Source organism: Micropterus dolomieu, linkage group LG17 (genome assembly GCF_021292245.1).
Source record: "Micropterus dolomieu isolate WLL.071019.BEF.003 ecotype Adirondacks linkage group LG17, ASM2129224v1, whole genome shotgun sequence".
In the NCBI taxonomy this organism is placed as follows: domain Eukaryota; kingdom Metazoa; phylum Chordata; class Actinopteri; order Centrarchiformes; family Centrarchidae; genus Micropterus; species Micropterus dolomieu.
The window spans coordinates 34,607,618-34,634,998 of record NC_060166.1 but is presented as its reverse complement, the minus strand read 5'-3'; the positions used below and the strand labels follow the sequence as shown (position 1 = coordinate 34,634,998).

Below are 27,381 nucleotides of genomic sequence, written 5' to 3'. Positions count from 1 at the left end.
CCGCCAAAGCAACAAAAGAGTGGCTGAAGAAGAAGCACATCAAGGTTCTGGAGTGGCCTAGCCAGTCTCCAGACCTGAATCCAATTGAAAATCTTTGGAGGGAGCTTAAAATTCGAGTTGCCAGGCGACAACCTCGGAACCTGAATGATTTGGAGGCTGTCTGCAGGGAGGAGTGGGCCAACATCCCTGCCGAAATGTGCACAAACCTTGTCACCAACTATAAAAACCGTTTGACATCTGTGCTGGCCAATAATGGCTTTTCTACAAAATATTAACATGCTGTTTGTCCAGGGGGTCAAATACTTGTTTTTCCTCATCAGATGGTTATCAATTTTTATAAATTCATATGATGTGATTTTCTGGAATTTTCTTTGGGATTCTGTCTTTCACTGTTAGAATGTACATATGATTAAAATTATAGATCGTTGCATTCTTTGTAAGTGGGCAAACCTCCAAAATCAGCAAGGGGTCAAATACTTATTTCCCCCACTGTACATGCACAATAAACATTTCAGTGGACAAGTGCGTACGTGTGATTGGAGGAGGTAGCACCAGTAGAGGACTCTGCCTGCGGTCATAGAACTAGGGTTACTATATGATAACCTTCGTTTTCTGCTTGTGTCCCACATCACTGACCTGAGACCTGCTGCTCAGGTAAACTGAAAACATCTTCAGGTGTGTGAATGTGACGGTCACCGAGCTCACAGGAACAGCTATATATATAGCTTTGTTTCGCCCACCTGTGTCAGCAAGCAGCTTTCTTCTGAAGTGTGGGTCATTCTGCAGCTGGTCCTGACCTCTGACACTTCTGGATGGAGGTAAGTGGAAAGAGATGTTGGCTGTTAATACATTGTTTTGACTGTGGGTGAATGTCAGATGGATAAAAGCACAAACTATAAGGCCATAGTGTTGTGTCTGTGGTCAGACAGGGGGAGTGCACAGAGGGGAAGGTGTGGAGTAAAAGGTGCTAACAGTATATTTACACACACTCTACCCCTCTCTCTATCTCTGTATATAAATATATCTATCTATTTACATATATATATATATATACACACACACACACACACACTCTCACACACTCTTGTGGTTTGGGGTGTCACACATTTCCCCTCAATCATTGTGGTCATTTGATGTCTCATCACTGAACCAGGTCTTATTGTGTCAAGAGTCTCCACCAGCTTGAGGCGGTTGACTTTAGGAGCCTTCAGTAAGCGCACTTGCTACTACCAGCTGACATTAGCAATACTTCCCATGAAGGGAGACACTTCACTCTATTTACAACATAACTAACATAACTAATTGTGTTAAATAACAGACTAATGACTGTCGTTCGCATTCTCACATGAGGCCAACGATCGTTCAGACTAGCCCTAACAAGCTGCATTGATCATCTTGACAAAGACCCCAAAGAGGTTAAATAACTGGGATTCCTGCCAGTCAGTCGGATAAGAGTCAAAACGCCTTTGAGCATCTTCAACTAAGTTCAGCTGCCCATGATTTTAATCTTCCTTGGAGGACTATGACCTGGATCACTGAGAATCTAAACAGATAACTTAGTTACTAGAAACCAGTTTATCTGAGTACAGCCGCCGAAGGATAAATACAGGTGCTAGCAAGATATTCAGCATCATTATCTATATTTTTTATACGTCCTAATCACTGTCATGGACAGTTCTGGATTTAGCTCGACTTTCTACAATTAGAAACACCAACTTAATAGTCTTCCTGTGGCAATAATAGACAGTCATATTTATTAACACAAACCAAACCAAATCTTCAATATAGGCCTATTTATTACGACACGTTTTACTTCCATCTAGTGGTCAACAAAACAACAAGAAGGTATACAACAAAGTATTTAAAAATATTTAACATTACTACAGATTGTCAGTAATAAGATCTGTATTATTCACACTAAAAAATTTGGTATTTTCAAAAACTTTTTAGACCACCACTACGAGCAGACTACAACGGACAGTCAGGACTGCAGAAAAGATCATCGGTGCCAACCTGCCCTCCATTGAGGACTATTATACATTATACATATACTATACATATACATATACTATTATACATTTCCAGAGTCAGGAAACGGGCAGGAAACATCACTGCAGATCCATCTCACCCCGGACACAACCTGTTCCAGCTTCTCCCCTCTGGTAGGCGCTACAGAGCACTGCACGCCAAAACCAACAGACTCAGGAACAGTTTCTTCCCACAAGCCATCACTCTGATGAACAGCTGACTTATGACTCTCAGTGTCAGGAACAATTCCTGTGCAATAACCCAGTAACTCTGCCTCTAATCAGCCACCTGTTTACTGGTCACCACTTCTTATTTATTCCTCATTCTCTAATTTAGAGCTGTTCATATTGTCATATTTTATATACTGTATGCCAAATCCACCTACCTCAAGTACACAACACCTGCACATAATACTTATTTATTCCAGCATCCTTTGCACTGTGCTCCATCTCACTGTGTACATGTATGCATGTATGTGCATGTGCACCTGTATATCACATCCACCTCCGATATGTACACAATAATAATAATAATAATTATGATAATAATTTACTCCTGCATCCTTTCCACTCTCTGAATTTAGTTGGCGCTAATATATTTTAAATGATGTTTACCGCCCTCTCGTGGCCACAGTGAGAAACTGCAACACATTAATATAGTAAAATTAGCGTCAATGCAGCCACGAATAACTTCCGGTAAATACTTTCAAAGTACAGGGAAAAGGAAGTCGTAAAAGAAATAGTTTCAAATTAATGTGTTGATTATAAAATACACTAAAGTCAAACGCTACGACGTGTCAGGTGTATTTGTACCATAGACTGTATATAAGATTTGTACCAGCGAGCGCCTGGTAGCGGTCCCTCAATTGTGTGTGTCCGTCCACTTTCCGTTCCGCCTGGCTGTGCGTCGTTCTTTCCGGTCCGACCCTTTTCTCCCTCCGCCCCGGTGCCTTTTCTATCCTACGGCCCACGTGTGGATTTAATTCGGTTTTCACCTTAAAGTTTGCTGTAAAAGTTTGGACCAAATGTCGTCGTCTTTCGAGCAGATGAGGACGAACGTGGGCGAGCTGCTGCGAGGAATCGATCGGTATGGATGACGCTGTTAACGAATTGATAACCTGCCGAACAAGCTAACGATAGCTTAGCCGGTTTGCTTATGTTTGTAAGTCAGCTAACGTTTGCTGAGCTATCAATAAGTCAGAGGCGGTTAAAGCCCATTTACTGAAGTTTTCTGCGCAATTCATCACTTTCATAGGCTGTTTTTGTCTATCAGCTCATCGAGTTAGCAAATTAAACGACCGTTAAAATTGGAGGAGCTGTCATGATAGATTACAACAGCAGCTAACGAAAGCTAGGTCTGCTCACAAACACTCAGAAAAAGGTTTTAAGATCACAGAATGAGCGTTTCTTGCCTCTATGCCGTTAAAACAATCGTTACCCATGTCAAAGATCCACCTGGTCTTCTGATAAGCAGAAGAATAGTAATTAATTTAAAGCTATAAGTTGTTCTGAAGGCTGGTGTTTGAGGCTGACATTTGCTCCAACAAGCTAATTCTGGTTATTACAGACATAAAAGAAAACATGTGTTACTCAGAACTGCTGCAAAATTACTTTGATATTCTTTAAATATTCTTTAAAAACTCAAAAAATTTTGTGGTAGATTGATATCTTTATTTCGAACATGTAAGTAAGTAAATAAATAAATAAAAGATCTAAAAAACAGATAAACATCAAAACAAAAACTCCATAATGTCCAGTACTGAAACACCTATATTTATTGTGCGTGTTTATACCCTAAATGCCATAATAAACAAAAATGCATTTACAAAAATAATACATTTATAATCAAAGATACATTTTCAAAAATAGCTATATTCACAGAAACACAACAAAAGTTACTTTGTCAGTTGACTTTTTCACTGCTGCTGTAATTTACCACAGCTCCATACTTACACAGATATTACCTGCTCATGATTGTTTACATTAAGGCAGCAGTTGTTCACATACCTGGTAATAAAGCACTTTTAAAGAGTTCTGTTAGGATTGCCAAGTAACGGGTCTTGAAATGAGTCTTTGGTGGAACATCATGGGGACAAATATGAGTCACAAAAAAGAAAAATCCACGTTTTTATTATTCTGGGGAAATTTTTTATTTTTTTATTTACTTGAAATTGTCTTTGAGCATCAAGTCTCACAAACGACACCTGTGGGAATCTGGAAGAACGGATCGACGGGTGTAGCAGACCTACGCTAAGGTTACAGCCAGCATATTGTATCTGGTATAAGTGTTTATTATAACACAACTTTACACTATGTTGTTTGCTGCTGGTTAGAGTGATCAAAATTACATAATTCACGGATATTTACTCCTAACTTGTGTGTTTTCGTACATTTGACAGTCACTGCTTTGCTACACATTTAACTAAATATGCTAAATTATGAGGCGCTGAGAACTTCTGGCCTTTAGTGAAACAGAAACAATGAAGCCGTCTATACTTCGTTCATAGGAAATTATCTTATCTCTCCTCCCAGATACAACCCAGAAAACCTTGCAACGCTGGAACGCTACGTGGACACACAAGCTAAAGAAAACGCCTACGACCTGGAGGCCAACCTGGCTGTCCTAAAGCTGTAAGTTACACCATCATAGAAAAGTTTGTTTGATCACTTTGAGAATGGTCTGGAGTCTCTTAATCTCTAAAATCATTGTGTAGCTTTGTTGCCGTTTCCTCATGCTGTTAGTTTCTTCTGTAGGTTTTCAGAACATCTTGCATTCTTGTTGACAAGAGCAAGGATTAAAGAAAAACCCAAGTTATAGTAACATTTAACATGCATGGTACAAATTGTTCGTATCCACTTGAGACCAGAAAAAGAAATTAAGTAATGTACAGTCCTCTGCGAAGAAAGCTCTGATCGTTAAATCTCTGGCAGGTACCAGTTCAACCCAGCCTACTTCCAGGTTCAAGTGACTTCACAGATTCTGCTGAAGGCTCTGACAAACCTGCCGCACACCGACTTCACTCTCTGCAAGTGCATGATCGACCAGACTCACGTATCCTTTTGGTGCTGTTTCATGAAGCTAATGTACAAGGCTGGTTTTTAAAGTCACTGTTTTGTACTGTGAAGTGCAGGTTCTCACAAATCTGGGTCTGCTGTTAACGTTCTTGGTAAACTTGTCGGCTATGATTGTTGTTTGTTCAGGTAGAGATTGATCTTTCTGTTGTTCTCCAGGCAAAGATGCCTGCTGTTTGTTTGTTTTATTTATTTAGTGGAGACTTGTTTATTCACATTCAGACTCCTGCTTGTTAGGAGACAATTTTGGGATTGCGTAAAGTGTAGGGCTGGACGATATGGCCAAAAATGTTATCACGATAAAAAGTTTAATATCTTTCAATATCGATAATTATCACAATAAGTATCAAATCGTATTTTCTTTTGAGTTTAAAAGCTGATTTTAGCTTCTGAGTGTATGTGTAAATGGATCCTTGGCTGGGTGGGAGGGAGGGAGGGAGGTGTCTTGGGGTTGGCGGGGCATTTCCTTGACTACAGTGTCGCAGCAAGAGGAGCGCCCCATCAGACAGATCCTCTACCTGGGGAACCTGCTGGAGACATGTCACTTCCAGAGCTTCTGGGTATGACACACACACACACACACACACACACACACACACACACACACACTTTGGCTACATACATTTAACAGAAAAAAAAGAGGAAGAACCTTAGGAAGAGCAACACAGGAGGAATTTATCTACCGACATGCAACAGGTGTCAAGAAACTGTAATGTTTGATGTTATGACTTTTTAAGTGGATCGTCAGAACCAGTATTAAGAATCTCAAACACACACCACAGCATGTTTATACATTTACACAACTGACAACGTCATCTGATCATTCAGTCATTTATAACACTGTTTTTATACCAAAGATAATGTCCTTTTTTTTTGTGCTAACTAATGCAGTGTTTCCCATTAATTAACGAGACCATGGCGCCCCCCCACAGTCTAATTTGCTCTGTCATAGTTTCGAAAATATTTTTACACGTCTCATAATAACATTTCAGACCTCTAATGTTGTGTTTTGTGGTCACTGCTGTGAGCTCGCATGCTCACACACTTTGGCATCCGACTCGAGGCAACCACTTTTCTTTTGAGGTAACTACGGTAATGTTAACCGTCTGTTTCTGCCACTGGTTTAAGCTAGCCGCGCCTAAATTTAAAGCCTTTATGGTAAATCCACTGCCCAGAGCGAGCTGACAGGCAGGTTAGCGACTTTATCCTGTCGGTTTCTCTCTATACAAAGACAAGTGTTGCAGTATGAGAGTCCTACGTGAAGAGAGGCTGTGAAGTCATCATGTTACGCAATACGAGAACCACATACAACGTAATTTATCAAATTGCATCAGACTTGATGAGACAACATGTGACAACGTCCAGTTTTCCAAATAAGGTGTCTATACAGGATGGAAATAAGATTAATTGGATTATATTCACAGAAAGTATAAAACATATTACATGTGTCCATAAAAGTAAAAAACAACAACGGTAAAATGTAAGGGAAATTACTTATTTTATTTTCTATCCTCTGAATTAGGGTTGCTGGAAAAACATTAAATAAATTTGTTGACTTTTGTTGCGGTTTCATCGCCATTTATAGCTATACAATGGTTTTATGATTAAATAGTTTACTAGAGCACAACATTGTTTACAAGAGTGCAAAGATATTCATAGATAGTCTCTTAATTTTGCACCAAATTAATGCATTTAACTTAAAAATGTACAAAATGTTCTTCCGGGGGGACATGCCCTCTGACCCTCTCGGGGGTCCGAGGTAATGTCCAGCCACCATAGTTTCTTAAAATCCTGTGGGAAACACAGTAATGTATGTAATGTCATTATTACAACCCTAGCAGGGCTTGACAGCCACCTGTTGTATCAGGATTTCTATTGCTGACTAATCCTCCATTAAATGTCATTCCAGCATACCTCATTTTCTTTTATTGCGACATCTCTGTCAAACATCTCTTCGTTCTGATACAATTTGTTCTCTTCCTCTTTTCCAAACTTGCGAAAGTGTTTGCGTGGCATCAATTTATCATATCCTCTTCTTTGTTCTCCGGACAGACGAGTCTTGAGGAGAACAGAGAGCTCATCGATGGCATTACCGGTTTTGAGGACTCTGTTCGCAAGTGTGAGTAACATCTTCTGACTTCCCACAGTGGATGTGAAGTTCTTACAGTAAACACAAGCAGCTGATTTCATTTAACAGGAAAACAACCAAAGACAATATTAAATATTTAGTGAATGAGACGAGTGTTTGTAAGACTTGAACAGTGTCTGTTTAATTCATCTTCCCCTTCAGTCATCTGCCATGTAGTGGGCATCACCTACCAGACCATCGAGCACCGGTTACTGGCCGAGATGCTGGGAGACCCACTGGGTAAGAATTTTAACCCTAATCTTGAAAAACAGACCTGCAGAGCTCAATGAAGCAAATCTGTACTACTTCAGACCATAATATGCCTTCATGTGCTTCCACTGTGTGAGATGGTATGCTGGACTTCTTGCTGGAAAAGATGATCCAATTTAATTGCCACTAATCAATATTTATATTTTATTTTAATGATAAAGCAAATGAAATGACTACAGTGACAAAACTGACTGAATCTTCCACCTTCAAGCACTTTGTCTTTTTTTTTTTTTCCAGACACGCAGGTGAAGGTTTGGATGAATAAGTACGGCTGGACGGAGAACGAGGAAGGACAAATCTTTATCTTCAGCCAGGAGGAGAGCGTCAAGCCCAAGAACATCGTGGAGAAGATCGATTTTGAGAGTGAGTGCTGCCGCTCAAACTGATAAACAAACGAAGAAATGTGCTAGAAATTATTACTTTTAATACGATTACTAAAATGCATCGAGGCTTCGTTTAATCCATCTAACTATATAGCACACTGTTTCGGACGGACATTTATTACTGTCGCACATCGCGCTTACGCTGTGTGAACACGATGTGATTATGACGACTTTAGCAAGTTTAGCATTTAACTGAAATCATGATTGATTGTTGAGTTGAAGGCCAGCCAAAGCAAGCTGCAATCTTCAGCTGAAAATGTGCACACGTGCGCTTGTTGTTCTCCGCCTGGTTGGGCTGTGAGTTTGGGTTGTAACGTCACAGTCATGAGTTAACTGGGTGTCGGGGAGCTGCGTCTTAGTATAACTTTATAGCATTCGGGTGATATTTGTGTTGGTAAAGCAGTTGTCTGATTGTTGATGTTGTTGGTCTGATGTTTGCTGTATGAATTTGCGAAAGGACGAATAAATATCTATCATCTATCAACTTACACAGCTGATCCCGTTACCGTAGGGGGGGGATCAGAAGCTTCGAGAACTAAAATCATTGTTAGCTGCAGCCCTACTAGAAATTTAAACAAATTTGATGACAGAAACTACAGAATGTGTGAAACAGGCTCTTTGGGTGGACTAGATATAAATTTTGTACATTCAAGGTTTCCACATGTGGTCTGCTGCCTCAGTTAAAGAACAGATCGCATTTTTGTTTTGCCCATTTGTGCTTAAATGCATTTTGAACTTGCTTAATGTTGACTTCACTTCTAGCATACTGCTGCTTTCGTTTTACAGATGGAAAAATGACATGTCTTACTTGTATATGATGTTTTAGAAACACTTATTTTATACTAATGAAAGAGTTGACTGTTTCTGAGCTTTGCTGCTTATAATGAATGAACAAGATAGTAGAACTACCATCATGGCTTGTTCCACGTAGCATCAAGAATAGTTAAAGGACAGTTTTCTTATTTTCATTATTAGTATTTTCCCTCTTTCGTGTCATTGTAAATTGTTTTTTTAAATTTTTTTTTTACCTGTGCCGCCCAGCAGCCTGGTAAAGAGTGTTAGGAGCTGGATACCATGTTGTGCCAGACAGATTTTGCAAACATAACACACAGACACCACAGAGAAAGGACAGCACCTGCAAGATAACGGGGATGGGAGGTTGAGGACAACAGGAAACAGCAGAGGAAAACACTTATTTGCATAAAGCTCATTATAAACTGGCTCATGTTCCACACTGTGGGTATTATTTGTTTTGTTGATGAGTGAAAAGTGCATGTGAAGCTAAAGCTTGATGTTCTGTCTCCTTTCTCTCTGTCTCTCTCTCCCACTTCTCTCTTTCTGCACATCTTTCTGTTTTTCTTTTCACAGGTGTGTCCAGCATCATGGCAACATCTCAGTGATGCACACACATACATTCACACACACGTACACACCAGACACGACGGATTCAACCAGGTCATTTGTTTTTTCATAATCCCTCTTTTCTCAATAAAGGTAATTTATCATTACCAGCCTGTGTCTGTGTTTGGTTCTTCATGCGGCTCTCTGAACGTTCTTGGAAAACTTCCCCGCTGTTGCTTCATCACCAGAATGTTTTATCAGACCATGTTAACTACTTTCAATGCGAGTGTTTGCCAGTTCTTCCCAGAAATTATTTGACTTCCTTGTTAATCCTATAGTGAAATCAGGGTGTTGGCTGTACACTGTTAAGCAAATAAAAACCTGACATGACTCAGGGCAGCCTCAAATCTGTCTGGGAGAAATCTGACATGCATTGCTTTTTGTAGTGAGACCTATCTCATTGGAACGGTTACAAAATCCACCTACCAACACCTTCATAAACAGTCTGGTGCCACTGGACAGAGGCAAGCTGTCTGTTTCTGTTAGCAATTGATTCTTGAAATTATATTACAAATAAAATATTGCCCAGACAAGTTTACATTTAGGCTACCCATTTAGCTAATGCTTTTATCCAAAGCAACTTAAAATTTCCATGTATGTCAGAGGTCCCACACATTTGAGGCAATTATGGGTTAGTTGTCTTGCTCATTGGGTCTCAGTGGGAATTGAACCTGGGTCTATCATTCCAAAGGCATGTGTCGCATCCTCTGCGTCATCACCACTCACAGGGGTATCGAGATTCCCAGCCAGGACACTTAGGTCTTGGACTCCTCAGCACACAAATAGTTGCCAACCCCTGGTGTAAGTCTGGGAAAGTAAAGCTTGTTTGAGTGCCCCACTATTATCTGAGAGAGCTTGGCATGAAAATATAATTAAACTTTTGACATTTAGTTTGGATGACTGGGCTTTGCAGGGCTTGGCATTAACTTTTTTGGAGATACTTCCACCTAAAACAATTACACAGGTCTTTATTTTCCAGATTAGTCCCATACAAACGCATCTCCTGCTTTCCTACAAGGCACTATTATTAAAACATAGAATTAACTCTGGAAAGGTAGTGATATGACATTATGATGTGATATGAGGGCACATTTCTAGCAATAAACACTTAATTTACTGCATTCTGGTGAAATTTTCTGTATCAATTTGTGGTGGAAATGTTTTTAGGGTATGTCAACAGAATCACTCAGGCAGCAGGTGACAAATTAAAATATAAAATATACCAGAATATAATTCAGTAGGTGTATGGCTTTCAAGCATTCTGTAGTTCTTTTTCTTTTCAGGATTTAGTCTTCCCTCCTCTTTGTGTCTTTGTTTGGGGAAAGTTCCTCTTTAAATGTGGCACCTTTTCACCTCATGGATAAATTAATTAATTTTAATTCAGTTAGAAACTCCTGGACTGAATGTTCACAACGTTTTGCATCTATCCCGCATAACTGTGTAATCTGACATCTCCAGAAAGATTTGTTAAGATAACAACGTCATCATTTAATCACAATTCACATTTTTCCAAAATCTGCCGGCCCTATAATCTGCTTTTCATCCCTTGCTCTGCTGATATGATATCCCAGACAGACAGGTACAGAACCCGTTTGGGACTGTATAAATTAGATACCTGTGCAAAACAAAACTAACTGAAAACATTTCACAAGTCCACGCTGTGGCTGCCCTGTGACAGATGCACCTTTTAGTCTTGTTTGATAGGCGTCACGAATGGACCAATGGACCAAAAACACTATGTGCAGGTAGTAGGCTACTCATGGGAGTTGTAGTGTCTTGGTGTCAAATTGCAATTAGTTTGTTATGTCATATGCCTTTTGAAAAGACTACAGTTTTCACACGCCAGAGTGGCTAGTGGGAGTCAGTGTGACCCGCCACGGCTGAAATCCACCTGCATTTGTTGGTGGGTGTTTATGTCAAGCCCTGAGTCTTGGGTTTGAGTTCTTTTGGCATACATAGGCTAGATGATTATTATTGGAACTGCAGGCCATTATTCCGTTTGCACTGAGAAGTCAGGGCAACTACTGAAACTGCAGCAGCGAACTCCACTCCTTTCTGCTCAGGTGAGCGTCGGTCTGTGAGTGTACCTTCCCTAGAGGCGTGACTTGGGCCCATCTGTCAACTGCTCAGATAAAAGTCAGACACGCACTTTCAGAGCTGATAGATAGAGAGCTGTTGGATCAGACATGAAAAAGTCGGTAAGTTTAACATCTGAAGACTCCCTTCCTCCGCTGGAAGATTATGTGGACTCTGTCTGCACCGACGAGCTGCTTGGCTCTCAGTCCCGCATCTGGCTGGCGGACCTCCGGATGAGGGACAGGCCTCCGGAGAGCGGGGACCTGAGCTCGGTCGGCCGCGACGGACTGTACGTGGACAATTATTTCCCCGTGGGAGAGCTGGAGATGCAGCCCGGGGTCCAGTGGAAACGACCAAAGGTAAAGAAAAGTAACCCTGAATACCTGCTCTGCTGTGGTGGGTTAAGCAAGCAACACTGCAACATAAAAAGCATTAAAGATTACACGTGTTTTTATGATCAAAATTCTATTTAATTGAAAATAAGTAGGCTATGTAAGATGTTGAGTTCATTTTAACTACTTAATACGCTGTAATAAGACAGTGATGGAAAGTAATTAAGTCCTTTAACTCATGTAGCCTACTGTAGGCTACTTGAACTTGTATTTCCATTTAATGCTACTTTAGACTTGACTCCAGTACATTTATTTGACAGCTATTTTCTCTAGTTACTTTGCAGATTACAGTTGTACATATAAACATATGATCAATTTATAAAATATAATGCATTGTTACAGATTAAAGTACACAACAATGTAGGCTATAAGATCAACTTCATCTGCTCTAATGTAACATGTAAAATATTCCAATAATATAATAGTACATTTACTTTTTATACTTTCAGTACATATTGCTGATAATCCTAGTAATAGTATGTAATATATTCTTCCATCACTGCTGTTGGAAATACGTTTTAGTGGTATTTGTATATGCCTATAATAAAACTTCCCTTATATACATAATTATGAGTTTAACACATGGTTTGCATGAGGATCTTTATCTGAAAAGTAACATAACAGCTGTCAGATACATGTGTTGATTTAAAAAGTACTTTGAAAGTACACTGTTGTAAAAAGTTGCACAAAATAAACATTCTGGAAATAGTTTTACTCCCCAGTAGAAATGAGAAGATGTAGTAGAAAGGGTCCCGAGGGATTGTCCAGGGCAGGTCCAGTGAGGGGAAATCCAGTTGGGTGGGGGAATCCAGAATGCGGACAGAGCAGGAGTGGAGCGGGAACGGGAGTCAATCTTCCAGCAAGGAGTCTGCACACAAAAACAGAGTTAGGCAACGTTCAAAAACACGAGAGTCAGAAAGTACAAAGGCTAGAAAGGAGACTGGCAGAGCAGTTTTAGACTAAAATCTGGCGATGAGTTGCAGGGATGACGGGGTATATATGGGCGAGCTAAATGAGATGATGAAGAGCAGCTGGGGCTTGACACCCATGCAACAACCACAGCATATCACGGTTTAAGTTACTTTAAGGAACAAAGGAAGGGGGATGAAAACATCCTCATAAAAAGTATAATAAGTCGGTAAGGTAAATTATAGTGATTCAGCAGAAAGCTGACAGGAAACAAGGGCAGAGAGAGTTGGGATCCCCAGCTAGAATCCAATGGGGGACATTACACTTAATGGTCAGCGCCTTAAACACCTAGGCCACCCTCACAAGTGTTCACTTCTAATAGACATTAGGGTCACTATTAATTTCTTTTGAAGTTAAATACTGTCAGTGAAAGACAGAGTGTTAGAGGTTGTTGATAATGAAAACTGACATAACAGCCTCATTAAAATCAGATTTACTATTAGTGAATTAAACTTGGATGTAGCTGTGACTCAGCCATGAAATAACATTTGTAAAAAAGTGTTGTAGCCTTGTGCGAGATGTGAACTTGTTTATACTATAGTGTCTTACTAGGGCAAGAGAGGGACGCTTTGTCAGCGATGTCAGCCCAGTGGTGTCTATTAATACACAGATACAGATACACTACTTTCTTTTGTCCTCAAACAAATTAGAGCAGGGCAGCAGTTGGTCGGGATAAGATAAAACCTACATGTGTATTTATACCAGGCCGTTGGTGAGTAAATAAGTAAAATATCAAACGAAGGCATCAGTACATGAAATGAAAGCAGCTCTCTGTAGTGGCGGCAGAATGAAAGTAATTACACAGTTATATACTTTTTTTTATCATTGTCTAATTGCTTTAAGGTTGCTGAACTATCCACTGTTATCTTGGGAATTGAAGAACTTCCTGGTCTTACTTTTCACATTATGATTGGTGTTTGATTAGTTACACTTGCCAGTGTCACCTGTCAGTCAGCTGAAGGACTGGTGAGCGTGGTTTTTGTATATAGACTGACTTTGCACAAACATGTAAAACAAGTCCGTGACAAATATGAACACAGGAGAACAGTGCTTATGGGTTTAGTTCAACAAACTAGTTACAACTACCTGTGTATTACAGTGGTGTTGTATCCAAATGACTATCTCTTAAAAAATGCTTTCTCAACAAGAAAGAAATTGACAATTTCAAACAAACTAATACAAGAATCGAGGTACCGAAAGCAAGAGCAACTTCAGACTTGTCTGATAGTGTTCTTACTAGTCATGCAGCAAATGTTTCCCATACCAATCTTCTCTCGTGGTTGCATTTCATCAACACACAAGAAAACACATTTAAGACTCCATCTGCTTACCTAAAAAGTAAACTTCCAAGACAGACTTCACTTAAAATAGACCTTCAGTTAACCATTTTTTTAGTTGTATAATTATTTCCGCTAGAGGGTTTGCCATTTATCATTGTGGTAGTTTGACACTTTATTAATCTTATTATCGGATGCCTTAACAACTTCACACTAACATGTCTGACTGAATGAACTTTAGCTTGTTGGTTGCAAGTTGCAGTGTTCATCCTCAATTATAATCTACTTGTTATTAATTAAATGTGTTTTAATCTCACAATGTAAACACCTTTTTAACTTCAATCAGTACATTTCAGAGGAAACATGCATCAAGTATCTGAACATATCTATTATACAGCCACTACTCTACAGTGACATGAGATGGCTGTAATTGCAGCGTATGTATTCAGCCTTTTCACAACTGTGACTCTGACTTTGCCTCTAATACTAAACCTTTTAGCTTTGAAGAACAGGTCAGCCTATAAAACTGTCGGGATGTAAACAATGACTTTGTTCCTTACAGCCCTGACCTCTGTGTATGGTGTGGGATGATGTGTCCATTATCAAAGCTCCATGACGACAGAGCAGTTCAGGTTAAGCTTACCGCAACAGGATATGTACAAAATACACTCTGTAAATCCACCTTACTAAATCTAACATGGTGTAATACCACAGGCCTGTAATGTTCAGTTTTTGCTGAGAGAGGCTATAGTTTATGGTGCTGTTGGTTTTTACTGAAAGTTGTTTCTACCAACTTGAGATAATCTCATATTTAATGCTTTTTAGAATAATTAATTGTACATCTAAAGAAATTATAATTATCTGGCAGCACTGCACTGAGATGTAACTTATATCGATCTTCCTTTCTGATTCTGTGTTAAAGAGAGTGGCTGGAGAACTCCTTCAAAAGAACAGATATTGTGCCAAATTTATGCCCTTTAGCTTAAAGCTCTTTCAGCTGATGTTTAGCCACTCCCTTTGGCGTGGTGCCAACAGGTTGTTTTTTTTTTTGTTGCCATCTGACTGTTTCCCTCTCTACCCCCTCTCTCATTTTTCTCATTTCATCTTCCTCCTCCTTCTTTTGTTCAACCAATCCCCAAACTCCCTACTATTTCTAGGAGCTCTGTGCCTCACCTCAGTTCATAGTAGATGGAGCTTCACGACTGGACATCTGCCAGGGAAGACTCGGTAATTAGACAACTACTGTAGTGTTAAATGATACAGTATTTTCAGACATGATGAGTTCGCAAAACACTTTCCCCACCAGACACTTACAACTTACTTTGCAGTGCTTAACAAATAATCACACATTGGTATTTTTAGTCAGAGGTGGATAAACGTTACAGACATTGCAAATACAATCACCAGGTAAATTGAGGTCAGGTGACTTTACCCTCATGTACATCTGAGCTTTCACCTGGACTCACCTGGAGTCTCAGTCTGCTACATGGAGACTCGAGGTCCATGCTGCATGTACATTTCATATACTTTTTTATTCTTCCTGTCTAGTTGTTGTTTACAAGATGTTAGACAAAACTTTAAAATACAATACGGAAGTTTACTGTATTTTAATACTATTAGACAGTTTCTAAAAGGATAATGTCAGTAGCAGGATTTGTCAGCTATGAAAGAGTTTTTACTATCAGCACTTTAATGTGAGTTTTCAAAACAGTCGGCAGCATGCAGTGCCATATCCATTTCTCCTTGTAAAGCCATGGTCCCAACTTGGAACAATACTTGTAGGAATATCAAGAGTTCATTTGCAAAAGCAGATATCTCTCTGACACTTTATTTAGAAAACTTACACTTTACAATATATATAAAAATGTTCTCCCCTTATAAACAGTTCATGATAAGAGTTCTGTGTATTGTATATGCACCTTCCTGATAACCTGACCTACTTCTCAAACCTGCTTTCCTTAGGGGACTGCTGGTTACTTTCTGCCATTGCATCTCTCTCCATGAATCGTTCCCTGCTCCAGAAGGTCATGCCTCTAGAACAGAGCTTCCAAGATGGGTACAATGGATGCTTCGTCTTCAGGGTAAATACATGAATGCTGCTGTGCACCAACAACACTTTTCATGGTTGAATTCTCAAGTTTCAAGAAGCAGATATTTAACTGCAGTTGTTGTGTGAATAGCCTATGCAGACATGGGGTTTAAAATAATCAAGGAAAGTTACAAAAGAAAGTTTAAGTTTCAGATCTTTCTTGTTTCTTTCTTTCTGTGTGTTGATGTTGAATATAAAAATGTAGATAACAATTTTGCTATGATGGCAGATTTTGGAATATAAATATGAAACTGACCTTTTATGATCTTTCTGAAGTTGGTGAAAGTAGGCCACTGTCACTGTGACAAAAACACCACTCCCTCTTTCTCTCTGTAGTTCTGGCAGTACGGACAGTGGGAGGAGGTGAGGATAGACGACTTGTTGCCCACTAAGGGCAACGAGCTTATCTACCTCAGCTCCCCAGACAAACACGAGTTCTGGAGCTCCCTGCTGGAGAAGGCTTACGCCAAGTGAGTTCATGTCAGTCTTAATGTGTGTGTGTTTGTGTCAAGTAGAGGTCATAATCTTATTTGGGTGTATCTGCAAAATAAGATTAACCTTTACTGAACTGGAAGGTGTGGGTAATAAAGTTACATGAAATTTAAAAGATTTTCTATACTATTTCATCTGGCACCCCTTAGCGTGTGATGCTTCTCTGGCAACTCCCTCAGAATATACTTTGGGAACACTCTAAAAATAGCACATTAATCAGCATTTCATACATTTAATTAGTATTCTGGCTTTATTTGTCAAAATTACACAAAATGAGCCTAGCTTGAGAGTAATATTACTTGTTCTTGTTTTTTATGAATATAAATGTGTGTGTCTCTCCTTCTCCTATGAGTATTTCTAACTCTATTTTAAGAGCTCATTCAGCTCTTTGAAATCTGAGACCACAGAGTTGAACTTGTTGAAGTAAATGTTTCTTTTTTATTGAATATTTTACATTGTAGGAGGAATGTTGTGCATTGCTTTTATGTTTCCTTATAAAGCCACCAGACAAAATATAAACATAATGTAAAGTAAACCCTTTTGTACTGGAACATGTTTACTCATTTGTGTCTTAAAATGTGAATATCTCTTTTTCAGCTCATCTGTTAACCTGAAATTAATGTCTCTCTCACGAGCTTTTGTATTCTCAATAAGACTTTGTCACCTTGTTTGTCCAGTCATTTACCTTTCTCTTGGAACCTTTCTGATGTTTTTGTCGTCCCTGTGTCTTTTGTCTCAGGCTCAAAGGTGGCTACAGAGCTCTGGACATGGGCTTCCCTCATGAGGCTATGGTTGATATGACGGGCGGGGTGGCGGAGGTTTTTGACATTGTCTCACTGCCCAGAGACCTGCCAGCCTTCCTCAGACACCTGCTGGATAAAGGAGCATTCATCAGCTGTGCCAACTGCAGGGTACGGTTAGTGATGGGATGAAAGGTCCCTGCAGAACATGTTACCATTGAAGGTTTACATGTATGTGATGAGTCACATGAGTGTAATTTGACCTTTTCCTTCTGTCCTGACTGTGGGTGGATGTTTTTTTCCCTCCAGGGTCCTTTGGAGAAAAAGAATGAATTCGGGATCATGTTCAGACATGCCTACTCTGTGACTGCAGTAGAGAAGGTACCTAAAGAAGATTAAACAAATGCTTGTTAACATCATCATATTTTAAAAAATACACTTTTGGTAGCAACAAACTATCAACAACCCTCTGATTAAATAAATTTGATGCTGCAATAAAAGACACGTACGTGCACTTTTTGTAGACTTTGTATTTGTAGACCTTACAGCAGAAATGTCGATTCATCATGGCCTCTCCTTCCCACCGCTCTCACCTTTTCTGTCTGTCTGTTTGCAGGTGAAGACGACATACGGCACCGAGGATTTGGTGCGAATCCTCAACCCCTGGGGCAACACGGAGTGGGAGGGGCCCTGGAGTGACATGAAAGGGTTGGTACACATCTAGATGAGCCAAATTGGCCAGGTTTTCAATGTTTTAAATGTCAAATGAAAATGTATTAATGAAGATAACCTGAAGTCTGCCTAAACTATTTATAGCTGTTCTGCCTCCATAACTACCTGAAGTTTTTTTGTGTTTGTAGTTTTACATGTTCATTTGCATCTGCCTACCTTCTCATGTTTCTCACCTCTTCTCTGTCTGCCTGTCTTTGTCACTGTTTCTCACAGTGGCAGTATTCCCCAGTCGGCTTTGAGTAAAAAAATGTTTCATTCAAAAGTAATTTGTGCATGTTGACTTATATAACAGATCCATTTATCTGTGTTTTATAATGTAATCAAGAATATGTCTCTGTGGGTATGGGAAAACAAACATATTAACTTACTTTGCTAACACCTGTTCCTGAGAGAGTGGTATGATTTGGAAAATAATATTTTACACATTTATTTATGACATAAATATAAAGTCTCCCCTCTGTGTGGTGTCTCTTTCTCTGTCCAGTCCAGAGTGGAACACAGTGAGCGCCATAGAGCAGAAAAGACTAGACAGAATCAGCTGGGATGACGGGGAGTTCTGGTAAGTTTGTAGCGCCATTGTGCATCTGAATGTCTCTCTGTGATATATGACACTGCTGAGTCTGACTGTTAACGACCACATTCTTCAAACACGAAACAAAACACTCTGGCATGTGAGTCTCAACCACAACAGGAACAAGGCAAGGCAGACAAGTCAGCTTATCCTTGACATTATGCACACATGCTTTTTATTCTCAGTTGAAAAGATGTAAGTGTGACAGACAGCAACACAAAGCTAAGCATAAACACAGCTGCTGCAACACTGCTCACGACTGACTCTGTTAACATGTTGAAAATAATCTGATAATCTGGAAAATGGTTTAATTAAAAAGTAAATATGTTAATAGTCAAAAAATTAAAACTAGTCTTACAAATGGAATTCAATCTGATTTAATGTGTGTTTGTGTTTGGAAAGATTACAAACACACAACTACATATTAACCAGTTTCTCTCTCCATCAGGATGTCGGTGTCAGACTTCCGGCAGCAATTTGAGATTATGGAGGTTTGTCACCTGACTGACAATCTCAGCGAAGGCTCCAGCAAGCTGCCGTGGAGCTGCATAATGCTTCATGGGAGCTGGGAGCCGGGCACCACAGCAGGAGGCTCTCACCAAGGGGGTAAGAGACATGATTAAAAAAGTCTGCATGTTTATTGTTTCGTGCATGATAAGTGTTTTGCATGTGTTTGAATCATAAACTCTAGACTAAAAGTTTAATTAACAGCAGCTTAATAAAGTAAATTACAGCAAAGCGGAGTTGATTAGGAATCATAAATTACTCAGTGAGAACAGTTAAAAAGAGAGAACAGCAGGGTGATGACAGTCACACCACTGTATTGTTGTTTTTGGCATTATTGCTGTAGAAATATATATAGTTATGTTTATTGTGTTTAATTTAGGCCACTGGTGAAAATGAACAGTTTCGTTAAGTAAAGAACTAAAAAACTAAAATGTATTATGTGAGCCATTTGTTGTACCTGTTAAACAGCCCTCTGGCCATTTGTTACACAACAGCTTTTATCTGAAAATGTGAAGTATGCATGTCACTTGTATTTTACCTTGTTTGTACTGTGTATACTAGTGAATTCCCCCTGTGTGGGATAAATAAAGTCTGTCTTATCTTGTCTTGTGTTTCTTGTTTCGTCTTGTCTTGTATGTACATTGTAGATTAAGTTGAAGGTACTGGAGTCATTTTTTACACCCTGTCTGCCATGTGGGGTTTTAACTTAATTAAATCTGGTAATTGGAATAGGACTACTTGTTCTCTCACATCAAGTTGAGACATGTTACTACACACTGTCTATCTTCTTGCATGTCTGTTTGTCTGTGTAGGTGTGGTCTGATTTAACCTTTTTCTTTTTGGGAAAATCTTCTCAGACAAAGCCTCTTATTGATGTGGTTATATGGATGAGAATACAGTCACGCAACTAAAATGAGCAACAAACCCCAGTTTTTATTTTATTTTGGTAAATCACTTGGCACAGGAACTTGTGACACTTCACGTTACATGCTACAGAACTGAATATAATGCAAGCAGTTAATTACAATAAAAATATCTTTATTTGTATTCCATTTTTCTCAGGTTTTAATGTGGTGGGGATGATACCACGAAGAGCTGTGTTTTTATTGGCAGTGCTATGTGTGGCATTTAAGGACACTATCATGGAAACTGTTGTCATTTCAGTTTCAACATAGAAACGATGTTCCAGGAGGTTTGCTTAAAATTAACCCATATCCTGTCCTAACCACACAACATTAAATCTTTTAAAACATTAATATAGTGTATAAATATACTGAAAGATGGAATTGATGATATTGAAAGTTTGTGGTAAAATCTGCATATGTCAACTTTAAGATCTGATTTGATCATACCATAGCCCAATGCACAAGTTAGTGTGACTGAGCATAAGTTTGTACCTGCACATAGAAGACAGCGTAAGCAGATAGTCTTCTACATGAGGGAGCATTCACACTAAAAACCTTCGGTCTTTGTAGAAGCGGACATGGTGCTATTTGAGACTTTATATGTCTGCATAATGTATTAACCCACATATGCAAGTTGCATGTCTTTGAAATCAGTGTGTGTTAAGGTTAAAGTTATTTGAAGTGTTTGTGCTGACCAGTTGTCCTAATAGTGAGAGACGAAGCAGGGAAACAGTCCATGTTCACATTCATATTCATAATTATTTTCATGTACACACTCTTTAGTTTGGGTTAAAGGCTAAGGAATGCAGTATAAAGAAAAGTGTTATACTAATAGTGTGCGCGTGTGTGTTTCCAGGTTTGTTCTGGCAGAACCCTCAGTTCTACTTCGTCCTGTCAGAGGTGGACAGTGGCACAGCCAACACTCAGAAGACCTGCTCCTTCATTTTGGCTCTGATGCAGAAACACCTGGGACGTAAGGGCATTAACCTGGCCGTAGCCCTGTACATATTCCCGGTACACACACACACACACACACACACACACACACACACACACACACACACACACACACACACACACACAGAGTAAGACACATAATGACAATTTTTACTTTATACTTCACTACATCTCAGAAGAAAACATTTTACTTTTTATTTCAGTCCATTTATTGACAGGTTTAGTTGCTTTTCTGGTCAAGATTTTACATAAACAAGAATGCAGTGTTTGAGTTTGCATGTTATATTAGAGAGTTCCTTAAATCAATATTTAAAAATTCAAGAATTCATAACTTGTTTTCATAATAGAGTGCACACAGTTGTATATTTAATACTGCAGGTTTGGAAGGGAGATCTGAACCTGCACACAATATTAAACCAGTGGTTTCTCTCCAGGCCCATCCTAAGAATACATATCTGACGGCTGGGGACTTAAGCGTGCTCCGCCCGGTCCTCTGCAGCCCTCAGTACGTCTCACGTCGGGAGGTTCTTCTTCGCGGCTCCCTTCCACCAGGTCGTTACATCATCATCCCTTCAACTGCAGAGCCCAATCAGCAGGGAGAGTTCCTACTGCGGGTGCTGACAGAGCAGGGCAATGCTGCCACGTGAGTCATGGATCAATCTGTTAGATGGACTGAGTTTAGATTTTGTTGTTTTCATGCCACTGGAGCTGTGACAAAAAAGTAAAAAAAGTTTTGAGTGCAAAAAGATGAACAGGCAAAAAGACAACCTCCAAATCTGCTGATGAGACAAAGAAACCTCAAGGACTCTGTATCCCATCTCACCCCGAGAGGAATGAAAGAAAAAAATAAGAATGGAGTTTCAGGTTGTTCAGATATAATATTGCTGTTTCATAGAACCACTATAAATTAATATTCAAGAATACATAAATTGTTGTTATAATTAAATGCACACAGCTGCAGGTCAGGAGATATGAATGGGAGAAATTAACTCAGTAAAAGGAACTATTATTGAACACTGCAGACTTAACAGGGAGATCTGAACCTCTGACGAGTTCTTTAGTTGTCGGACTTTAGGATTTATGATTGTAAGTGTGATGATTCTAATATGTTTTCATGCTTTTTTTCCCAGTCCAGCTCACAGTCCAAAGGCACAAGAAATCTCTCCATCAACACAGGTGGACAACAAGTTAAATCACTTACTAAATAAATAATTAATCAATGTTGGTTGCCTAAAAGTGAGAGGGTCTCAGTGAAGCCTGGATAGGCCAGACAGTAGAGCATTGCACTACTGATGTGAGGGCTCAGGGTTTAATTCTCTGTTCAGGAGAGATATGTTTATAATAGCTTGAAGCACGCGGCAACTGTAGAAAAAACATCTTGTTGTTTATACAGACGTTTGGTCACTGACCTCCACATAGTGGAGTTGAAAGCAGTGGCTCAGTACCTAGTACTACCCGTTCCACTGGCCTTTCTGTGTGCTACTGCATACTGATTCTAAGCAGGTTTGGCATGTAGTGTGTTCACAGAGGAAAAATTTGGTATTCTGAAAGAAAAACATATCTTAAATCTTGTGGCATTCCAAAGTAGCATTTTACACATAAAGTATATTAGTATGAACAAAAATATATATATAAAAAAAAATTTCTTTTATGCAAACCAGAAAAACGATGTACGGTGACAGTTATGTATATAATCCATAATGTAAACTGTCCGTTTATATAATTTAACTAAACCTCAGAATCACCTATTGAATATTTTACATATATTTTATTTTTGCTGTCTAATATGCAAACTGACTTTTTAAAGTTTGCACATTTAAACCATGTGATTTGCTGTTGTGCTGTTGATGTACACTATTGTACCACAATGCAAACCACAAAGGACATGCCAGAGCTACTCGCTGCTGCAAATATATCAAGTAGTGTATGAATTTACTTTCAATTGACAGTTTAAATTAAGTTTAGGTTTACTTCACATTCCATAGTTGCAGTTTGACATCTATGGTACATATTTTCCTTAAAATACGTCGCTTTCTTGCGAGTTACTCGCAAAGACAGGAAATTATGTCATTAAGAACCAGCCACAGCAAGTGGTTTAACTGAAGTATTGAATCCAAGCGTCTTAAAACTCTCGCCTGAACAGGGACTTGAACCCTGGACCCTCAGATTAAAAGTCTGATGCTCTACCGACTGAGCTATCCAGGCTCTGTTGAACTTCCCCCACATGTTAAATTCCATGAAGTATTTTGTTAATAATATATATTATAGTAATAGTGGATACATGTGGATTTCAGGTGCGGCTCTTTTATGGTCATGGGTTTCATTTTCTGACACAGTTTCCTCACAAAGTCTCAAGACATACAGACTAGTTTAATTTGTGACTGTGAGTGTGAATGCTTGTCTGTCTATGAATGTCTATGTAGTATGTAAGTTTAGACAACGCTGTCAGATGATGGTGCGCCACACAATGCAATACTGTCAAGCTCCATTGACAGGACAGTACTTGCAACTTGAGTCTAAATGCAGTTGGTCTTAATCTGTGCAGCAAGAGCCAGCCAAAAACAAAACAATGCCTTCCACTCTAGTAGGAAAAACAAATATATGCAAAATATTCTCTCTCAGAGGTTTAAGTTCCAATCTCTGTGTCAGGGCAGCATTTTTTATAAAACAAGTTACACGGTAGAAATGGAAAACACTGCAAAGCTCAATATATGTCTAAAACGTTGTACAGGAGGCATTTATTTTTAAAAGTAAAAGCTTGATTCTGAAGTGAGGCTCTGCATTTTCTCCCCGCAGCCTTCATATCCTCACGAGACTGCCCTTCCTTCACTTAAATCTACCAAACAGCTGTTCATGAAACACTGCAATAAGGTGAGATACCTGCACACAGCTGCTGTACCACATGAATGTTTGCAACAATGGAACCATCCTTTTTCCCACATTGATAAGACGAGAACAAGAACTCAGTTAAAATGTGTTCTCTGAGTTAGTTGGCACTTCTCTGTTATGGTGTGGTAAACTCCACCCTTCTGATCTTCTGAGCAGGTCAATACAAACACTGCTAGTTATGTGCAATTATTGGTTTAAACCACAAACTGTTATGAGCTGTGCTTGTGTTTTGAATGTAGATGTATAAAGAGTAGTGTCTCTGTGTGTGTGTGTGACTTGTGTTTCCTCTTTTGTGTCATCAGAATGGGTTTTGCAAACCAGTGAACCTCTACAAACTGCTGATTGAGGCCATACAGGGAGGAGGTTAGTGATGTCTCTCTAGGGATTGGTACCTTTAAGGTATCGACCGAAACAGCCCAGCATCGCGTAGAATCGTAACGTCTCCAGTCAAACCAGTACTTCAGTCGATACTTTTTGTAGCCAGATCGTGGCATAAAATGACTATTTGTATGGTTTAGCTTACAGCCAAACACGCAAGAAACACAGTCAAAGAAAGAGAAGAGCGTGCCTTTTTTTCCCTTATGTGCCTGCACCATAAACTGTATAAAAAAAGGCCTGCACGTGCCGAGTCCATGTGTGATTTTAACAGCCGCTTACCTTCTGTTGCGTCTCAGGCACATTCGTCACTGTTGCAAGTTTATCACCACAAGCTTGGCTTTCTGTTGGTTTCATCTTCATCTTCAAGTCACAAGTCATCCCTGATCTCGTATCTGTGTACAGAGCAGCAGCACATGATTGTTATAGTTATATATGATGCTTTGGCAATATTGTTGTTACACATTCATGCCAATAAAGCTAATTTGAATTGAATTTAATTGAATTATAGTAATAACAAAACAATTTCCACAATGGTTACCTCTTGACTTTAGTATCACGTGTTTGGCAGCGATTCGTCTCCTGTCCGCTGACCTCAGCTCTGTGTGTGTAGCTCAGCCCCGCCCTCGATAAAACAGAACAAGAGAAGGAGCGAAAGTGTGTGTATTTGCATTTTTGTGATAAATTGCATACTGTAAATCTTTAAAGCACACTGGTAGCATTTTTTTCCACCAAAGAATATTTTTAGTCTTGTGGGTCCATGCCCTTCTGTACTGAAATAGGGTATATAATTTGAGTACCATTAACATAACAAAAACATTATTCATGAATCTGATTGCCTAGCAGTTGCAGATCGCACCCCCGCCTTGACATAAAATATACAACTAGCAGTATTCAAACATCAACCTGAATTTAAAAAACTCAGCCTCATGCTTCAATATCACAAAATTCACCATAAGTTTACAATTCTTTTTTGCATGTTAAAATGTCTACTGATGATCTTGTGCTCAGTGTTGGCCGGAAGTGAGAAGTACTTGGATCTGGAGCACTGCAAGAGCATGGTGGTCCTCATGGAGGTATCCTTAAACAGTAATATTATATCTGAACAAGCACACACAGTGTGGGAGATAAAGATATATATTTTTAAAACTTTTTCACATTCAATATTTCAGTGTTAGCAGAGAGATGACCTGTCTGTCTTATCTGATCATGTTAAATTATGTCGGTATGTAGCTTTTCTTTTCTTTTTAAATACATTTGTAAAATGTGACACCTTGAGTTTTCACATACAAATTAAACCAATTTAAGATTTTTAAAATTGCAAATGTGTAATTGCAGATTTGAAGACTGCATTCTTATTGTATGCTGTGAGAGACTGTAGGAAGAGCCTGGATAGCTCAGTCGGTAGAGCATCAGACTTTTAATCTGAGGGTCCAGGGTTCAAGTCCCTGTTCAGGCGAGAGAAGTTTTAAATCTCCCAATATAGGAAAGCTGAAAAGTAAAATGCAGCATCAAAAATTTAGAGATCAATTTTTGTGCCTCTACTCATGTTAGTATTACATTCAGTAATAGTAGTACTATGTTGTCCAAAAATATAGTACACAAAGAAATAAAATAAATAAATAAAAAATAAATCCGGCAGAGGAAGATCTTGCAAAGATCCTAACCGTATTAGTACTTAAGATTATTGGACAGTAGCATCCCAAAGTAAAATTTTGATAGGTATCCACAAGAGGTGGTGATGGCACAATGGATAAGATGCCTACCTTTTGTGTGAGAGACCCGGGTTCAATCCCCCATTGTGACCCATCGTGTCCCTGAGCAAGACACTTAACCCCTCATTGCTCCAGAGGTGTGCAACCTCTATAATTGTAAGTTGCTTTGGATAAAAGTGTCAGGTAAATGTTGTGTCATTTCCATAACACATATTGGTTACTTGTTAATACTGTTTACCATTTAGTCTTGTAAATAATTAAACATATGTATATAAACAAACAAGTAGCAGCTGTTGTATGATTTTCCTGTTGTCTGCTTAAAGCACTTTCAAACCTCTCTCACCTGAACAGGGACTTGAACCCTGGACCCTCAGATTAAAAATCTGATGCTCTACCAACTGAGCTATCCAGGCTCTGAAAATTAGGTTAGTATTTTAATTAGTGGTAGATGTGTATGTGTGCTGATGATCTCTCTCTGTCTATATATACACACACACTCTACACTTACCTACCTGATAAAGACATGTTGGTGACTCTGCATAAAAGTGCTGACAGGTGTTTAGTGATCGGGTTCATGTTCGATTGTTTGGATTTGTCTGGTTAATTTCCGTGACCTCAGTGTTTTCCCTAGAGCCAAGACATTGCTCAGCTAAACTGGCCAGAGTTCCAGGGTCTGTGGGACAAAATCCGGAAGTGGACGGTAAGATTATCAACGCACCAGTAACAAGTAATATTTTTCTTTTTTTGTATCTTGTATCATGTAGCTTTAAACAAGTAACGGTCACAGCAAAGTTTTTACAACACTCTGACCAAAAACACAATTGAGCCAGACATTATGTCAGTGTACAGTGGGTACGGAAAGTATTCAGACCCCTTTAAATTTTTCACTCTTTGTTTCATTGCAGCCATTTTCCAAAAATCTAAAAAGTTCATTTTATTTCTCAGTAATGTACACTCAGCACCCCATCTTGACAGAAAAAAACAGAAATGTAGAAATTTTTTGCAAATGTATTAAAAAAGAAAAACTGAAATATCACATGCTCATAAGTATTCAGACCCTTTGCTCAGTATTTAGTAGAAGCACCCTTTTGATCTAATACAGCCATGAGTCGTTTTGGGAAAGATGCAACAAGTTTTTCACATCTGGATTTGGGTATCCTCTGCCATTCCTCCTTGCAGATCCTCTCCAGTTCTGTCAGGTTGGATGGTAAACGTTGGCGGACAGCCATTTTCAGGTCTCTCCAGAGATGCTCAATTGGGTTTAAGTCAGGGCTCTGGCTGGGCCATTCAAGAACAGCCACGGAGTTGTTGTGAAGCCACTCCTTCGTTATTTTAGCGGTGTGCTTAGGGTCATTGTCTTGTTGGAAGGTAAACCTTCGGCCCAGTCTGAGGTCCAGAGCACTCTGGAAAAGGT

At 39.2% G+C, this 27,381-nt stretch overlaps 3 protein-coding genes, 1 long non-coding RNA gene and 3 other non-coding genes across 11 annotated transcripts in view; 3 read left to right on the top strand and 4 right to left on the bottom strand.

Annotated features, from left to right (window-relative positions):
- The window catches only part of LOC123985454 (mitogen-activated protein kinase kinase kinase kinase 5-like), a 44,076-nt gene extending 40,996 nt beyond the window's left edge, over nucleotides 1-3,080 (bottom strand). The window contains exons 1-2 of one of the 2 annotated variants that reach the window (XM_046072973.1): nucleotides 2,866-3,080; nucleotides 637-808 (exon numbers count right to left, since the gene is read on the bottom strand). The gene's annotated coding sequence lies outside the window, so the exon portion shown is untranslated. The remainder of the gene's footprint in view (nucleotides 1-636; nucleotides 809-2,865) is intronic. The other variant, XM_046072974.1, reaches the window with a different exon arrangement.
- Nucleotides 2,881-9,388, top strand: eif3k (eukaryotic translation initiation factor 3, subunit K). 2 transcript variants are annotated; one of them, XM_046072979.1, is made up of 8 exons: nucleotides 2,881-3,114; nucleotides 4,560-4,658; nucleotides 4,959-5,079; nucleotides 5,585-5,659; nucleotides 7,152-7,218; nucleotides 7,390-7,467; nucleotides 7,735-7,860; nucleotides 9,249-9,388. In XM_046072979.1, exons 1-8 carry the CDS (start codon nucleotides 3,053-3,055, stop codon nucleotides 9,278-9,280), a joined length of 660 nt encoding a protein of 219 aa, XP_045928935.1. In that variant the 5' UTR covers nucleotides 2,881-3,052; the 3' UTR covers nucleotides 9,281-9,388. The 2 variants fall into 2 exon arrangements, with proteins under 2 accessions (XP_045928935.1, XP_045928934.1); XM_046072978.1 differs by having other exon boundaries at nucleotides 2,882-3,114; nucleotides 5,582-5,659.
- Nucleotides 9,389-11,433: 2,045 nt separating this feature from the next.
- zgc:85932 (uncharacterized protein LOC405875 homolog) overlaps nucleotides 11,434-27,381 on the top strand; it is a 20,156-nt gene continuing 4,208 nt past the window's right edge. For both annotated transcript variants that reach the window (XM_046072884.1, XM_046072883.1), the window contains exons 1-16: nucleotides 11,434-11,716; nucleotides 15,153-15,222; nucleotides 15,958-16,076; nucleotides 16,421-16,554; nucleotides 17,316-17,487; nucleotides 17,626-17,697; nucleotides 17,933-18,024; nucleotides 18,533-18,607; nucleotides 19,068-19,225; nucleotides 20,888-21,045; nucleotides 21,423-21,631; nucleotides 22,119-22,164; nucleotides 23,785-23,859; nucleotides 24,180-24,240; nucleotides 25,264-25,328; nucleotides 26,599-26,667. In XM_046072884.1, the coding sequence (XP_045928840.1) occupies nucleotides 11,468-11,716; nucleotides 15,153-15,222; nucleotides 15,958-16,076; nucleotides 16,421-16,554; nucleotides 17,316-17,487; nucleotides 17,626-17,697; nucleotides 17,933-18,024; nucleotides 18,533-18,607; nucleotides 19,068-19,225; nucleotides 20,888-21,045; nucleotides 21,423-21,631; nucleotides 22,119-22,164; nucleotides 23,785-23,859; nucleotides 24,180-24,240; nucleotides 25,264-25,328; nucleotides 26,599-26,667 (1,824 nt within the window). In that variant the 5' untranslated portion in view covers nucleotides 11,434-11,467. The remainder of the gene's footprint in view (nucleotides 11,717-15,152; nucleotides 15,223-15,957; nucleotides 16,077-16,420; nucleotides 16,555-17,315; nucleotides 17,488-17,625; nucleotides 17,698-17,932; nucleotides 18,025-18,532; nucleotides 18,608-19,067; nucleotides 19,226-20,887; nucleotides 21,046-21,422; nucleotides 21,632-22,118; nucleotides 22,165-23,784; nucleotides 23,860-24,179; nucleotides 24,241-25,263; nucleotides 25,329-26,598; nucleotides 26,668-27,381) is intronic.
- Nucleotides 21,201-27,381, bottom strand: part of LOC123985409 — a 12,949-nt gene continuing 6,768 nt past the window's right edge. For both annotated transcript variants that reach the window (XR_006828649.1, XR_006828648.1), the window contains 4 exons: nucleotides 26,480-26,640; nucleotides 24,794-24,877; nucleotides 24,535-24,647; nucleotides 21,201-21,696 (listed from right to left, as the gene is read on the bottom strand). This is a non-coding gene — a long non-coding RNA (uncharacterized LOC123985409). The remainder of the gene's footprint in view (nucleotides 21,697-24,534; nucleotides 24,648-24,793; nucleotides 24,878-26,479; nucleotides 26,641-27,381) is intronic.
- Nucleotides 23,121-23,193, bottom strand: trnak-uuu. The gene has a single exon. It is a non-coding gene; the product is annotated as a tRNA-Lys (tRNA).
- Nucleotides 25,639-25,711, top strand: trnak-uuu. Its single transcript has one exon. It is a non-coding gene; the product is annotated as a tRNA-Lys (tRNA).
- Nucleotides 26,308-26,380, bottom strand: trnak-uuu. Its single transcript has one exon. It is a non-coding gene; the product is annotated as a tRNA-Lys (tRNA).